The sequence below is a fragment of the Falco cherrug genome, chromosome 4, assembly GCF_023634085.1.
Source record: "Falco cherrug isolate bFalChe1 chromosome 4, bFalChe1.pri, whole genome shotgun sequence".
Lineage (NCBI taxonomy): Eukaryota > Metazoa > Chordata > Aves > Falconiformes > Falconidae > Falco > Falco cherrug.
In genome coordinates this window covers 14084622-14100488 of record NC_073700.1, presented here as the reverse complement: position 1 = coordinate 14100488, position 15867 = coordinate 14084622, and the positions used below count along the sequence as shown (strand labels likewise).

Genomic DNA, 15867 nt, shown 5'->3' with positions numbered 1-15867 from the left:
TGTGAAAAGGGTGCCCAGCACACTCCTGGAAGTTACACAGTTTCTCTTCCTACCGAGTGCTAGCGGTTGAATCATACAGCAAGAGACAAAATGAAGCTGACAGGGTTTGCTCGTGTCATTTCAAAGCTATGAAGTGAGGTACCACTGGAATGCGCCTGCAACACAAATTTATTTGGCTTTCAAAATGAAAAGGACTCCATAAATGCATATGAGTAATTCTATAGCGCAGTAAGTGCACGTTCCAACAAAACTCAAAGACTGCTTGTAACACACTTAACTGGGGAAACAACTTTTGTAAAAATGAAAAGGCACCATTCTCACCTTCAATTATCAATGGAAATAAACACACGGAAAGAAAACCTCAGCTGACAATTTCTTGGTTGCAACAGAAAAGCACGGAGAGTATGTACCAGCTGAGATGTACTGACTCAAGTAAGAACGTCTGAGCTCTTCTGACTTGAAAGAAACATGAAGAGCTTGTGAGCATGTCAGAAAACTTTGCAGTTGATTTCCTAACAATCTAAAACCCACATCTGCTAGGGGATTGACATGTGCTTACTAAGCAAGAACTGTAAACCCTCAAAAGTACATTTTAAATACTAGCTTTCTCCTTTCCTGGGTTTCTGGAGAATTCAGTTAGGTATGTAGTAGTTTCGGGGTTTGCTTTCGGTTTTGTTTTTTTTCAGTTGCACCTTCATCCCCAGGAAACAGAAACTCAGCCTCTGCCAAGTACAGCCCGCAATTCAATTTACTTTACTTCAATTAACTTTACACTTACCCAGACTGTTGTAGTAAATTGAAATTAACAGAAGCTGCTTTGAACAACAGACAAGCAAACTATTCATTTGACACAAGCTTTGGTCTTCTGAGTGGTATTTCACTGTGTCTACAGAGCTTTTCCTAAAATTCTTCACTTTTTCCCTAGCTGGTTGTTCAGAAGACTGGCTATTTTCAGCACCCATGGGAGGCTGACATTATTACTAGTTCAGCTGCCATGTTAAAGCTGCACCTAACCTGGGCCTAAATCATCTTCATGTGAATGCTTTTATAAGCAATGATGTAGAGGAAAAAGAATTATAAATGCAAGTTTAAAGCAATTCTTGCAACAGTAAGCAGCATTATAAAATCTTAATACATACTGCTGACAAAAGAATAGAAAATTTATTCATGAATGCCTTTGTATTTCAGCTTTAGAACAAGTCTAACATGTGGAGACCTAGTTCTCCTCACATTAGTTTTGGGATGAAGAACTGTATAGATCTACAGCTTTTGAAGATAATGCTTTGAGGTGGAATGAGGAACAAATGCAAAAAAGCGTTCAGTTAATGACAACCTACTTCTTCACATCTATAATATAACAAAGTAAAACCCAGTCTTAACTCCCCGCCAAAAGCAATTCAACCCTTATTTCTTAAGGGGGGCTCCATTTAGGCACCTCTTCAAACACACAGATCTATTTGTGTGGCTTATTTAAGCCAAATAAAAGGAAAGTTGAAATCAGGGACAGCATCACCCACCAATAAACAAATTATTCAGATACCAGGGACATAAGATGAAGCATCCAAAATGACAAAATATCCAGTCTGCGTCAAATAAGAAACCAAGTCTCTGTTATGGCTTCCTGTATTTTCTTATCCCACACCGCCTCTATATAAACCATCTGTGCTACGCGCGCTTCGAGCCATCTTTCAACTATCAACAGGGCTTCTGCAGTAAAACAAACAATTACTAATAGATATATCTTAGAGACAGATTTTAAATCAAAAGGCACAGTGCTCCAGCGTTCTGTTATTAACCAAAGATCAGAACAAATCAGTAGAGAATTTTTTCTGAACACCCATTAGTAACAGTATACAGAGATGAAAGACAGAGCAGGGGGAGCAACATTTGCTATCACACTCACCCAGACAAGACAACACACACACACAGAGTCTGGTTCGAGAAACTACTTCCAAGTGCTTGTTCTAAAAGAATTTTGTGACTTTTTTTTTTTTTACTCTTAACAAGAATCACGCAAACCAAAGAAAAAACCACAAAAAGCTATTGTCATTTGCACTAGCAAAAAAGTATGGTAAGGCACGATGCAACAAGAACAGACCTGTGAGCTGGGCTGCAAACTGGGGAGTGTTCGGAGTTGTACAGCTGCTCACTGGACTTGGCACACGCGCCCCTCAGCTACTGTAACAGGTGAAAAGTACCAGGCTTGCCAGAAAATAAACCTCATTAATTTTATTTAGAAGAGGAGGTGCAACAGTTGAGAGAGCCATTGCCTGACAGGTTCACAAGATCTTCTGGACAATTTCTCATACATAGCTTGTGTTCGGAAGGCTGGAACACCAGTTAAGGCGAGTTCCTCACACAAAACACACTTCTTAAGCGTGGATTACTTATAGGAAAAGTATTTAATAAGAACAGTTTACAGATTAGTTGTATATGCTGTGGCAAGCCTACAATTATCGTTATTTGGGGTTAAGGGTATTCACCAGATGCGAGGATGCGGGAAGAGGGATCCACGCCGCGGGAACCGGAGCGTGGAGGGGGCAGCAGGAACCCTGCTCCCCATTCCCAACAGGCTCCCTGCTGGCGTACCTGCTGCTGAGCCGCCTCTGGCCTCCTCTTTAGCCCAGCATCCCCGCTCTGGGCCACAGCGGGAATCAGAAAGGCCAGGCAGGTCTCCCCCCGGCTCACACCATAAACACACCTGGTTTCTAAAGCGGAAAATCACTGCAAACAGGAGATGATGAAACTGGGATGTCGCCGCAGTTCTTACGGCGGCAGCGTGCGTGTGCCCCGGGCATCCCAGAGGGGTTAACCGGTGCCACAAGCCCGGCGGGTCCCGCCCCGCCGCCCGCAGCACGGCCGTGCCCCCGGTGCCCCCGCAGCGCTGCGGCCCCGCGCAGGGCGCGGCGGGACCCGGGCGGCCGCGGCCGGCGCAGACGGAACTTCCCCGCAGCTGCCGAGCCGGGGCGGACAGAGCCCCTCGGCCCCCAGCGCCGTGACAGACCCGGCGAACGGGAATCACCGTGGCTGCCGGGCGGGACGGCGCCAGGCCTGGCTGGGCGCGGGCCCCAGGCCGCCCCGCCGCCCCCCGGGCAGGCTGCGGGCCACCCCGCCGCGGGCGGGAGCAGCGGGGCCGCGCACCCCCGGCTGCTGCGGGAGGCCGGGCGCCGGCGGCGCAGCCGCATCCCCGCCGGAGGGGTGGCCCGGGCGGCTGCTGAGGGCCCGGCCCCGCCGTCTGGCTCCACGCCTCGCCCTCGCCCCCCGCCCCGCCGCCGCGCCAGCCGCCCCCGGTCCCCGCACGGCCCCCGCCCGCCCCGGCGCCCTCCGCGCCTCCCGCTGCCCCGGCCTCGCTGCGGCCCCGCGTCCCCCGGGCGCCTCCCGCCCTGCGCCCCCCGGCACGCGGCTCCCCCCGCCCCGGCACCGGCCGCTCCCGCCGCCCGCCGCGGCCCGGCCTGCCCGGCTCACCGTGTGGGAGTGCAGGCTCTGGCTCGCCTCGATCTGCGCTGTCAGCGGCACCGTGTCGTCCAGCAGCACCTTGCCGGCCGGCGGCTTCTCCATGAAGGCCATCCCGGGGCGGGGAGCGGGAACCCGGCGCCGCCAACCTGCTTCCCGGGGCTGCTCCCGGCGCGGCCGCCGCTGTCAACACGGCACCGCCGCGCCGCCGGGCCTTAGCGCCGCCGACCGACCGACCGCCGCCGACCGCCAGGGGGCGCCGCGCCGCGCCCGCCGCCCGCACGCGCGGCTGCTCGGGGCAGGCCCGGCCCGGCGGCTCCCCCACCCCGCGGCGGGGCCGGGCCCGGGGCGCGCCCGCACGGGCGGCGGGGGGCTGGGGGCTGGGGGGCCGGCCCCGTGACACCGCTGCGGGGGGGCGGGGGGCGGCTTAGGAGGGCGGGCGCGCCTGCTGCCCCCCACCGCGGGGAGCGGGGAGCTAAAACATCGTAAAGTCGTTACAGCGGCACTACGGAGCAGCAGCCGGTAGCGTCTCAATTTGCAAATTTTAAGGGTTTTTGGTGGTTGATTGTTTTTCCTTTTTTTTTTTGGGGGGGGGGGGTGGTGTTGCAAACCGCAGGTTTCAAACTGTCAGACTGGGCTCCACAGCGCAACTCCAACTGCAGCGGCGCAGAGAACCCTCCGCACGCCCCGGCGTCCGGGGACCTGCCGAACGGCCCCGGCTGCGCCCCGTTCCCACCCGGTACCGGGACCCCCCCCGGCCGGCAGCCTCAGCCTCCTCCCCAGCAGCCACGGCGGGAGCAGCTGCCGCCGGCCGGGCGGGGACCGGGCAGCAGGGGAGGAGCTGCGCTTTGTTCGGCGGGTAGGCAGTGCCCCTGGGTGGGAAGGGGAAGGGGGAAAGGGAAGGGGGAAAGGGAAAGGGAGGGGGATGGGGAAAGGGATGGGGAAAGGGATGGGGGATGGGGAAAGGGATGGGGAAAGGGAAAGGGAGGGGGATGGGGAAAGGGATGGGGAAAGGGAAAGGGAGGGGGGTGGGGAAAGGGATGGGGAAAGGGAAAGGGAAAGGGATGGGGTTGGGGAAAGGGATGGGGTTGGGGAAAGGGATGGGGTTGGGGAAAGGGATGGGGTTGGGGAAAGGGATGGGGTTGGGGAAAGGGATGGGGTTGGGGAAAGGGATGGGGTTGGGGAAAGGGATGGGGTTGGGGAAAGGGATGGGGTTGGGGAAAGGGATGGGGTTGGGGAAAGGGATGGGGTTGGGGAAAGGGATGGGGAAAGGGAAGGGGATGGGGAAAGGGAAGGGGATGGGGAAAGGGAAGGGGATGGGGAAAGGGAAGGGGATGGGGAAAGGGAAAGGGATGGGGAAAGGGATGGGGAAAGGGAAGGGGATGGGGAAAGGGAAGGGGATGGGGAAAGGGAAGGGGATGGGGAAAGGGAAGGGGATGGGGAAAGGGATGGGGAAAGGGAAGGGGATGGGGAAAGGGATGGGGAAAGGGATGGGGAAAGGGAAGGGGATGGGGAAAGGGAAAAGGATGGGGAAAGGGATGGGGAAAGGGAAAAGGATGGGGAAAGGGATGGGGAAAGGGATGGGGAAAGGGAAGCTCTTGCCAGGCACTGGTTCCCTGTTGCAAACTCGCCAAACCCCACCGAGGGCATTTCGAAGTCAAACATCCTAAATATCACCCCTGCTCCAAGCAGCTGTAGTCAACACCTGGGGTTTGCTGTTACAGCACAGCTGCACGTAACCACGAGACATCGCGCCCAGACAACTAACTGTTCAGGTTTTGTCACAGCTTGAGGACAAACTGCTGTTTCATAGCAAACAACTTCCGAGGTTATTTGCAGTCGAGAAAAGGTACAAATGCACTTCTGTTGCTGCAGGCCAGAGGGAGTTTTTTGCCAGAAAACTCTATGAGCCACCAACTGGAGACAGCCTGTACTTTTACTCCTGATTGTCCCCATCATTCCTGGAGAAAAGTTTTAGTGCATACTAATCTGTCTGTACTGAAATAATTAAATCTGCATGATTTACTAATGAATTACCCAAAACCTACTTTACCAGCAACCAAGGTACTTTCAGTGGGCAAAGGGGAGTACATGTTCACACAGTCAAGTAAGCTGAGAGAAGCCATGTAGTTCATATCATTCACCCCTGTTTCCCTCACCATCAGGAGCACAAGGTCACCAAGTATTAGTGACAATATGGCTTTTAAAAAAGCCTCCACTCCGCTTCTGGGAGGCAAGTTTTAGAGGCGTTTATCATTAGAGGTAACTTGCTTGTTTATAATCAGGTCTTGGAAGGCATCTAAAGAATTTGAAAGTACTGCGAGAGCCACATCACCAGCTTAATCAGAGTATATTGCTTATGTGAAGGCTGGTTACCACTTATTCACAGAGCTAAGGAAGGTTTTACTAGCTACAACATTGCAAAAGAGCATGCTGCAGCAGCAGCTAGAGCCGCCAGGGATAACAACAGATCTCACAGAACACTTGTGTCAGCACCTCCACTTCTGTTCTCTTGTTAAACACAGTTGTCTCCTCCCTCCGGTGCTTTCGAGCAATACAACTACTTTGTGAAGAGGGAACAAGTTTTAACTGAAGGTAGCCAGTGTGGACTGAGATTTTGCTGAAAAGAGCAGCCTCAGTGTAAGCCCTGCCACACAACTTCCCACTGCAGCTGAGCAAAGGCTTGTCTAAACATGCTGCTTTTGCCACTGTAAGCGCCTAGTTCCGTTGGTTTCATCTTAGCGATATACATGGGAAAACAAAAAGCTCTAAATTTAAGGCAGTTCTATCAAAATTAAATTCACACACAGTCTTTGAAACATTTCGGAGGTTTTTTTGTTGCAAATTTACTGGATTAAGTCATGTCACAATAAAAGACGGAGTCAAAACCAAGTGTACATTTCTGGCCTTTAAAGTAGCACAGGATCAACAGCTGTCTGACACCATGACTTTCACCATCCCTTCCATAACAGTCTTTCCACTTTCATTGACTTTACATGATACTGAAATGTGTGCAATAGAACCCTTCAGTCGTTTAACTTCTGCTGCAGCTGTGACTTCTTCACCAGTATACAAAGGAGCTGGAAATCTGATCTCCTGAGAAAGAAATACGCATCCTTGACCGGGCATTTTAGTACCCAGAACTGCAGAAATAAGTCCATTGATCAGAACTCCATGTACAATAGTTCTCCCAAACCTAGATTTCTTTGCAAAATCTTCATTTAAATGTAAAGGGTTTGTGTCACCTGTTAAATAAGAAAAAGTAACAACATCATTCTGTGTAAAAGCTTTGGTTAGTTCAGCTTTGTCTCCAACTTTTACATGTAAACTCTGAAGTATGGGACGTCCCAGCAGCGAGCTGATAAACGTTAGCTTCGTCAAGGCTCTTTGTCGGAAATCCCTTCCAGAAATTCCACGCCTGAAGGGCTGCAACATCTCAAGCAACTTCTGCTTTGTACAACCACACCAACAACCGCATTCAGTCCAAGACCAGTTCTCTACTGTTGCCAGATAATGCAAGAAGAAATGGAGATGTCTAGTTTGGGGAGGGAAGAAAAAAAAAAACAACAGAAAACAAAGCAAGAAACTAAAGCATTAAAAAAAACCCAAACAAAACACCATTGAATGCATTCAAGCTGAAAAACTTAACATTTCCCTTTTACACAAAAGATTAAAAACTTAGAGCTATGCCTAAGCAGTTTTTTGTGTAGCCATGGCTTCAGAGACAAAGAATTCTTAGAACGCATTTTATCGAGCTGCATCCTCTGGAAAAAAAATAAGCTCTAGAAGTGCATGTTCATGCATGCATTTTTAAACGAGGTCAGTCAACAGTGACTATTAGAAAAGGAAGAAATGGGTCAGGGAAAATTAAAGATTGGACCAAGATGTGGGCCAAGAACGAAACTGTCCAGAAACAATTTTCTTGCAGATGTATTAGTGAGATCAGGGCTTCTCACTGGAACGAAGCCATAAGGTAATGAGACAGCCACTACTGGCACATTTTACAAGGTTCATTGTAAGACGAGAATTCCTTAAACACAGGCCTCCACACCTGCACTGAGAAGCATTCTGCTCCCAAACCAGGAAGTTTTTGCACCTAGGCCACCTTTCTGTGAAGGGGCAGCGTGCTCAGCTAGCCAGAGAACCTTAGAGCGAGAGCTGACGTTTGGGGGAAGCCATCCAGCCCCCACAGGGCTTTACCTGCAGCACGCGAAAGGCACACCTCCTGTTCTGGTAGTAGCCCAGCAGCGTTAGAGCACTCCACAGCTTGACAAGGCCGCTAAGCAACAAGAAAACAAAATATATTAATAAAATTTGTTTTTCTCAGTTTTCCTGCTGCATAAATATCTTAAATAAAAAATGCTACATAAAGAGTAATGAAACCTTAACTGAGTTTAACAGTGGGTAATTTCACCCAAAAGTTCTAGTAGCAACACCATGCCCTGAAGGGTTATTGCAATGACTGCAGTCTCTTGTCACAGAGATACGTACTGTAACCTTTTCAAGTTCACTTTACTGGTCCTGTTCTCGTTCTCTGCGTGTTTAAGCTCCTTCTTCCCCTAAATCATCTGCAGTCATCTCCGCCATTTCAATACAGTAACCATTCTCATCTCTACTACACAAAGAGATATTAAAGACATGTTTCAATAGTGCTTAGTTCCTGTCAGACCATTCTGTTTAGGAATATACGTATCGATATACATATATGTATCCTGATATACATCAGGAACAATGTACCGATGCATGCAGGTTACCAATTCGTAGTGAATTTTTATTTATTTCCTGCATGCTGTACACAGACTTCTGCAAGTTAGGCTTAATTCCTCAAAGACCATCCTTAGCTTAGGAGTTCTGTTTTCTTGTGAAAAATACTCCCAGGGCAGCATCCGAAGCACACACCTACAGCTCCGTACCTGCTAATAACTCGTAATACGGCAGACAGAGTTTTTTCCTCATACATTAAGACATCAACAGGCAAAGCTGCTCCAACCTGGGAAAAAATACGTGACTTGGTAAGTACCACCCTACGCTCCTATTTCATAAGCAAATTATTTCACCCCCGGATTGTCAAAAGGAGTTACAGTTCCGCCCCAGCCCCACAGGCCCCTCTGCTGCGCCGCCCGGCGTCACAGCGCAGCCCCCCTCGGGCGAGCCCCGCGCTCCGCCTCGGGCGGGACAAGCGGGGACCCGCGGCGCTGGCACCGGCCGGGCGGCACCGGAGCCGGGCGCGGACAGGGGGTCCCCGCCGCGCCGCCGCCCCCCGGCCACGACCCTCCCCGCCGCCCCCCCTTCGCTGCCGGCCCGAAACGCGGCGGAGAGCAGGGAGCGGGGCGGGCTGAGGCGGATCGCTCCGCCGGGACGCCCGCCGGCCCCGCCGCCCCAGCGCCGGCCAGACACCGCCCCGCCCCGCGGCGGGCTGGCTGCGGCGGGCACCGTCCCCGCAACACCGACCGCAGGGCCCAGCGCGGCGCCGCCGGCCGCGGCCCACCTCTCCGTGCAGCTCCCGCAGCGCCGACACCACCAGCTGCTTGAACTGCGCGACGCTCGGCCGGGCCCCGCCGTCCGGCAGCTCCCTGCGGGGAAGCAGAGCAGAGGGCGGGCTGGGGGTGCGCGGCGGCGGGGGGCGGCCGCGGGCGGGGGGGGACACACGCTCGCTCGCTCACAGGCGGACGCGCAGGTAGTGGTGCTCGGCCGCGCTCCGCAGCACCCGCCGCTCGAAGGCGGCCGCCGGCGGCTCGGCCCGCGCCATCCACTCCCCCGCCGGCACCGATGGCGGCGCGGCACGGCCCGGCCTCCTACGGCGGCCCCGCGGGGTCAGCGCCGGCACGCCCCGCCCCGCCCCGCCCCGCCATGGCCGCCCTCGGGGCCGGCCCCGCTGCGCCGTTGGGCCGTGCCGGGGCAGCGGGCTCGGCACCGGGCAGGGGAAGCGGCGCCGGCGGGGGGAACAGCCGGCCTGCCTCGGGCTGAGCGGGGCGACGGGCAGCCTGCGGGGCTGCAGCTGGGCTCTGGGACGCGGTGGGGAAGGGTGACGTCGCCAAGTGCTCGCTTTTAGCTTCGGAAAGACAAATCCCGGTGGTCCCCGGTAGCCACGCCGCCGGAGGGGGGCGAGCGGAGGCGCGCCTCCGCTCCCCCCGTGCACAGACGCGGCCCCGGTTACGGACACGGCGGACGGGGGGAGGGGGGCTGGCTTGACGTCCTGGCTGGGCGACACACCGCAGTGGCAGTACCGTGTAGCTGATGGCAAGAGGGGTGTGAAATAAAGCCCTTAGAGAGAAACTGCAGAGAGGATGGAACCGTCTTCGCTCTGCCAAAAAGATGAAACCGCATCCTCGGCATAAGAACTTTACCGAATCTTACTCCTTTCTTTTAAAGGTTTACCCAGGAATTAATACTGAGCCCAGCAGGGCAGCACTGCAGTACCCCAACACCCGGCTGTGCCCGAGCCCAGCTCACAAGAGACCATCTGCCTTTACCAAGCTGCTCAGTCCGTGCAAAGACACTTCAGCTCAAGGTGTTTTCCCCGTTCAGACTCGGGGGTTTCTCTCTGCCCCACGGGGAGCCCGGCCTCCTCTGGCCCCGGTGCACGGGAAGCTCCGGACCCGAGCAGCAGCACACGGGCCACCGGCCGGGCCATCTCCCTCCTCCCCAGGCACTGACCTGTCTTCAGCTCCCCGCTGCCCCCGTGGCACAAAGCCTGGGGCCAATGGCATGGTGCCAGCTAAAGCCCTTGGTGCTTTTGAAGAGGCAGTCGTAAGAAAACAGCGGCGTATCTCAGAAAAGCCTCCCCCAGAGGTTACGACGCTCCTGCCTCAGACAGATAATCGTAAGCATTCAGCAGAGCTACTTTACAACTGTTAAAAAAAAAATAAAAAAAATTTAGTGCTGGAAGATTTCACGCGCCCCCAAGCGGTCCATTCCAATGTCTTCCAGATCTTTTCAATGCTTCCACAGCTTCCCTGCGGTAGCTTACACCCTGGTTTTAGCCCTGTCCTAATCAACATGGTATCGTTCCTCCCATTGCCCGAATCCGCCCCCAGGCCCCCCAGGCCTTCTTTCCATAGAAAAAAAAAAAAATCCCATTTTTTTTTCCTTATCCTTCTGCAAAATGTAACATTTTCTAGATACTTATCACACTGCTGCTCTCTGGTCCCTTCAGGCGTCAACATCTTCCTTGAGTTAAAGCGCCCAAGGCTGAAGCACTGCATTCGGGCACAGCCCTGCTGGTGTTTAGCACCACAACCCATCTCGGCTACTCTCCCAGGCCAATTTAAACACTGCACATAAAATACTAAATGTTTAAAAATAAAACTTCAGCAAAAGCAAATACCGAGTATTTGAACAAGCGATTTCACATGTGCCAAAGCAATTTTCTTTCCAAATTGTTAGTCAGGTTAAAAAAAGGCAGCTTGCCCCACAAAGTTCAGTAACTGTAAGCACAGGCCAGCAAGAGACCTTCAGGAATACTGTGTTTCTCCTAGGAACCGAGAACCAGTTAGCACAGTTCTTGAACAATAAATCAGTTCTACAATAATTTGGCAGACACATCAGAGCAGCCAGTTTTATTGGGAGCAATAATATCTACAGAAACCGGTATTATTTTTAAGATATTAGTAAAATTTCATCACCAAACAGCAAAACTTGGTGGTCGGGTAACGTATAAATCTCTTTTGGTTATTGCAATAGGGCGAGTGCTGTTCTCCGTAAGGCTCTGATAACACAAGCAACAGTAACTCAGGCACTCCGATAAATCTAGTTTGTTAGCTGCTGTGAAGTCCACTCCTGATGTAAGTAAGCACTGGGGGGGGTTGTGTCAGCTGCAGTCAGTCAATAAAGAGCACACACAGGATTGTACAGGAAGGCTGGACACAACATTCAGTTTTTTATTAACCAAAAGTGAAGCTGAACCCCAGAGTGGTTTAATTTGTTAAAACCGTATGTTTATATGGCAGGTATTTTTCTTTCCTGTTCAACACTACAGTGCAAGAACCAAACTTCGCAGCTGTTCATCCTTTGAGAATTAAGTACTAAATGTAAAATGAATTAAAATAAGGGTCCCTCAATGAATCAATTAAAAAAAAACATTTAACTAAAAAGAACAGACCAATTTTAAGAACTATCTTATATTAAATTCTCCCAAGTGAAAGACCTTTAAAAGCACTTGGAGCCTTGAGGTAGCAACTTTATGCAGAATTTAATTCCCCTTCTGCCCCACAAAGCAGAGGAAAATTAGTAGCGCATTATTAGCTCCAGCCAGCTAAGCGGAGTTGAGTGTTCTCCTGTGAGGTTAGTGACTTTCTCTTGCATCTTGAAATAGCAGTGTAGTGCTGCAGACTGCCAGGAGGAAATCCACAAGGAAGGCCTCTTGAAATAAAATACATGGTTTGAAAAAAGTGGAAATAATCAGCAATAAGCATAACAACAAAAATTATCTGGAGTGAAAAAAATCAAATTGTTTGTATTTTGGCAAGACTGTTTTTACAAATACATGTCAGTAACACGCGTCTGCTTTCAGCCAACAGAAAAAAAAGGATGGAAGTGACATTCAAAGGGGTTTCGGATTTTTGCCCTCTGCAAAATTGCACTTTGTTTTTAAAAGTTCTGTTTAAAAGTTTTAAGTTTTGCACTTTTGCTCCTAAAAAGACAACACATTTGCCCTTTTTTTGTTCTTTTACATTGTGAAACCTGTGCTGTGACATTAAACAGAAATACCATATATGCCAGGATATTTGACCACTGAAAGCTCCTCTCACTGACTTCACAACAATCACAAGCAGGGAATCACAAACAAGAGACTTTTCTTCCTCTGTGTCTCAAAGACACTGTCCTCTTTGCCCACTTTGCTGCTGAGTTCTTTTATTAAAAACTAGATCTCTCTCTACTGCCAATTTCAGAGACTCCACAGCAGGTTTACTGAACACTGAGGAGTAACAACAAAAACCTTGCGTTCTCCACAACAACTGCAATGAACAGTCCTAGCGAAAAGGAATGACCCGGGACAAAGGCGCAGGCAGACCTTTACAAACAGGCGCCTCGCATCACTCCCGGCCGTGGTGTCGCCACTTACAGGCTTTTTGATTTTGCTCATTGCTGGTCCTCTAATCAGATACCTGGCAATGTCGAGTATCTTACTACAAGCTTCTCTCACTGTCTTCATGCTCATAAATTGTACGGAACAGGTTAGTTAAACCAGACCAAACTAATCAGGCACATTGCAAATTATAGCTTTTAAACGGATGAGCCTTCTTTTACAGGCTCATTCTTTTTCAGCTCAAGGTCAGGTTGCCTCCCTACACCACAGAAGGATGCCACACGGATCCTGGAGGCAGGATGGCATTGCCCAGTCTGCCTTTGCTTCAGGGAGTCTAGAGAAAGGTAAAACTTCACAAGTTTATTCTTGCTTGTATGGGATCCCAATCTTTTGATTTTATGTTGTCATCCTTTCCTTTGACTTCTAGAAGCCATCAAATCCTCCCTTCCAGGCAGAATTACCTTAATAATCTAACATCAGCCTTGCCTCGTTTTTTGGTTAAGCTTCAGAGCAATTGTTGTTCACATATGCTGAGGTATAGAATCCTGTCCTGCCGAGCATTCAAAGGCTGTAAGAACCAGAATCCATCTGTAAGGCCACCCAACCTGCCAGGCTCCTCTGGATAAAGGAGAGGATATTCTGCCTGAGAGCAACAAAGGCCAGCTGATGATAACTCACAGCAAGTTTCTCTTTAGTTCACATGACAGTTTAGGCAGCACAGAAACTCATACTGGTATGGAGACCAGTTTATGTCTGGTTCACAGGACAGTCCCGAGCTGGCTTCAGAAAGACTCGTCTTGGAGCCCAAAGTATCTTAAAAGTTTTCAATACAAGGACCTGATGAGTGTGGGGGTTTTTTCCATTTTCTTGGGTTGTGTTTGTTGGTTTGGTTTTGAGTTTGCTTTTAATTTTTTGGTTGGTGTTTGTTTGGGTTTTTTTTAATTCTGTGATCAAAAGAATGATTTTGTCTTTGGTGTTAAACCTTGGAAGCATGAATGAGAAGTAGGTGCTGCTTCTTCAGCTGCAATTTACAACAAAAAACCAGCCCCGTAAATTAAGGGAAATTCACTGTTCTAAAACACATGCAGTTAGAACAGCCACTAGACATCACAACCAGGACTTTAATAATATGGAAACACCTAGTTCAGTGGTGTCCATTACAAATCATTTGCATTTATATAAAAATATTACTCCAATTACAGTAACTGGACAACAGCCATTCAAACTTATCAAGTTTCCATCTTACTTATATTGCAGGAACTGGGAGGAGCTCATCCATTTAGGGAAAAAAACATGTCCAGAAGTCCACTCAGAGTTGCAGCTAGGCATCTCGTGCCTCAGAGACATGTCCACTGTGATAACTAGAAGCAGGAATTCAACATTAGCATCCTTCTAGTCTTGCTCACATGGCCATGAATAAAAAGAGCAGGTTCTGTTATACTAGCATCCACAATTAGAATTTTAAAACCCCATAAAACACCAGTAAGTTTTGCATGAGCTGCAAAGAATGCAAATTCAAAGGGTCAACTAGCTTTATTACCTACAAATTCAATGCCTTAATATAAATATTCTGTTTGTACACCATAAAAATGTCCTTCTTATGGTCTGATTCTTCTTTAGATAATACTCTGATAAAATCTCAGCAGTATGCCAATTAAAGTCATTAAAGCTATAGAAATAGAATCTACCTAATAAATGCTGCAAATTTAACAGTTATTTTAGATAAACATCATTAGCTTAGTTATCACCTAAACCAGAAGACTCCTCAAACACACCAACTGCGTAGTTAGCAAAGACATTTGCTTTACAAAGCCAAATGTTGCCAACTTTTGAAAAGTTTAGCAAATCAACATGGTATTTGGAAGCATCCAAGTGTCTAATGAAGTTAGAATACTGTGAAATGTTAGGACTGGAGGGAGCTCCTGTAAACAAGTACAGAAGTAGTCTTCATTTAAATTACAAAACATTCACCTCCTTAAAAAGCTTTAAAACTGACCCAGTCAACAACAGTGCCCTGGGAAATCTAGCAGTATAAAGGATCTCTGTAAGCAAGAGAAGGTCATATATTGTGATCTCGCCACAATAGAATGTACTCAGTGTGAGGAACAAGGAGCAAATTTGGGGAGATGACAATTATGACACCTTCAGGCCATGTGATCTGAACCACTGCACTTTTTTTGGGCAGCATAGAGTAAAACAATTTTCTTTGCTGCTCAGAAAATACTTAAAACACAGTAATGCTTCATCTTCTGCATTTTGTTGCTAAGCAGACTCTCCCATGTCCCCAGCTTGGTTTACTTGAAGAGCTATAGTACCTGCCACTTGCAGCAGGTGGAAGAAAACTTCAGTGCCACCTTATTAATTGGCTCCATTGATATTTTAACTTCAAACCCTGATGCTGCGATTAAAAGCAAATTTGACACTGTATATGGAAAGCATCAGATGAAGGTAATAAGCCTATAAAAGACTCATATTCCACGGGTTGCCTCTGCAGAACAGGCAACCTCCCACTACAGAGTCTGATCTGAAAATTTATCCCAATAGTAACACCAGAAGGAAGGAGGCTTCTATATCTTGCACACTTTGGGTTTCGTATCAGGCACTTGAACTGTTGGACAGATGCCATTCTGAACCAAGTAAGTGAACATAGGGTTAGAATCATCTTTAATCTAGGTCTAATAATGAAGTATCAGCAGCAAAGTGGAGGCAGGGAGTGAGCAATCCATCTGTGCTGAGACTTGTTTATGGTTTCTAAAATGCCCAAGAAGACAGCAGCAGTAACTGTTCTGTAGTGTCCATTTTCCTTGTGAGTTGTGTTGCTGACAGGAGGCTTTTCTGTGTCTTGAACTAAGGCGGCATTCAGGTACCCTGTGCCTAATTCCCTGGATCCAACAGGTCCATGCTAGAGCCAAACATTGCCACCAGCTGCTCCTCATAATGTGTTATATTCCTCTTCATAATGTCCATGCAGGGTCCAAGCAACCTCTCAAATGCTTGCACATCCATGACTGCAAAGGAACAGAGGTGAAAACAAGATAATTTTTCAAAAAAGACACCACATGCCAATTTATTTTTTGAACTCGGAACACAAACCTCCAGTCCAAGCCATTCAGGTTTCAGGCTTCAACAGAAACCAGAGAAGCAGAAATAATTTCTGATTTCCCTCTGTACTTTTATTTGGAGAAACAAGGTTAATGAAATACACACCTGACTTTTCAAGGATAAACACAGAAGCCAAATATACAACACACTGGCCTCAAAAGATCACCTGAAAGCTGCATGTAACAAGCTGCAAACAAAGTGATGCCACTTGCCCCTTCAAAAAGTACAGGTCACACAAGCAGAAAAAACAGAAACCGCTGGAAGGAAGCACTGGTGCTTCTCAA

General features: G+C 49.3%; 4 protein-coding genes across 11 annotated transcripts in view; all 4 read right to left on the bottom strand.

Annotated features, from left to right (window-relative positions):
• PXK (PX domain containing serine/threonine kinase like) overlaps positions 1-3711 on the bottom strand; it is a 36958-nt gene extending 33247 nt beyond the window's left edge. For 3 of the 8 annotated variants that reach the window (XM_055707690.1, XM_055707691.1, XM_055707695.1), the window contains exon 1: positions 3466-3710. In XM_055707690.1, the coding sequence (XP_055563665.1) occupies positions 3466-3567 (102 nt within the window). In that variant the 5' untranslated portion in view covers positions 3568-3710. Of the gene's footprint in view, positions 1-3465 lie in introns of all 8 variants that reach the window. The other 5 variants (XM_055707688.1, XM_055707694.1, XM_055707693.1 and 2 more) reach the window with 3 other exon arrangements.
• A 2554-nt stretch (positions 3712-6265) lies between these two features.
• HTD2 (hydroxyacyl-thioester dehydratase type 2) lies at positions 6266-6888 on the bottom strand. Its single transcript, XM_027806241.2, has one exon. The coding sequence runs from the start codon at positions 6886-6888 to the stop codon at positions 6379-6381; it is 510 nt and encodes a 169-aa protein (XP_027662042.1). The 3' UTR covers positions 6266-6378.
• Positions 6266-9275, bottom strand: RPP14 (ribonuclease P/MRP subunit p14). The gene is made up of 5 exons (XM_055707701.1): positions 9117-9275; positions 8942-9026; positions 8367-8443; positions 7654-7732; positions 6266-6988 (listed from the first exon to the last, which is right to left on the bottom strand). The coding sequence occupies exons 1-5, from the start codon at positions 9200-9202 to the stop codon at positions 6932-6934; spliced, it is 384 nt and encodes a 127-aa protein (XP_055563676.1). The 5' UTR covers positions 9203-9275; the 3' UTR covers positions 6266-6931.
• A 1722-nt stretch (positions 9276-10997) lies between these two features.
• Positions 10998-15867, bottom strand: part of PRKAR2A (protein kinase cAMP-dependent type II regulatory subunit alpha) — a 68939-nt gene continuing 64069 nt past the window's right edge. The window contains exon 11 of the mRNA XM_055707696.1: positions 10998-15489. Within this exon, the coding sequence (XP_055563671.1) occupies positions 15356-15489 (134 nt within the window). The 3' untranslated portion in view covers positions 10998-15355. The remainder of the gene's footprint in view (positions 15490-15867) is intronic.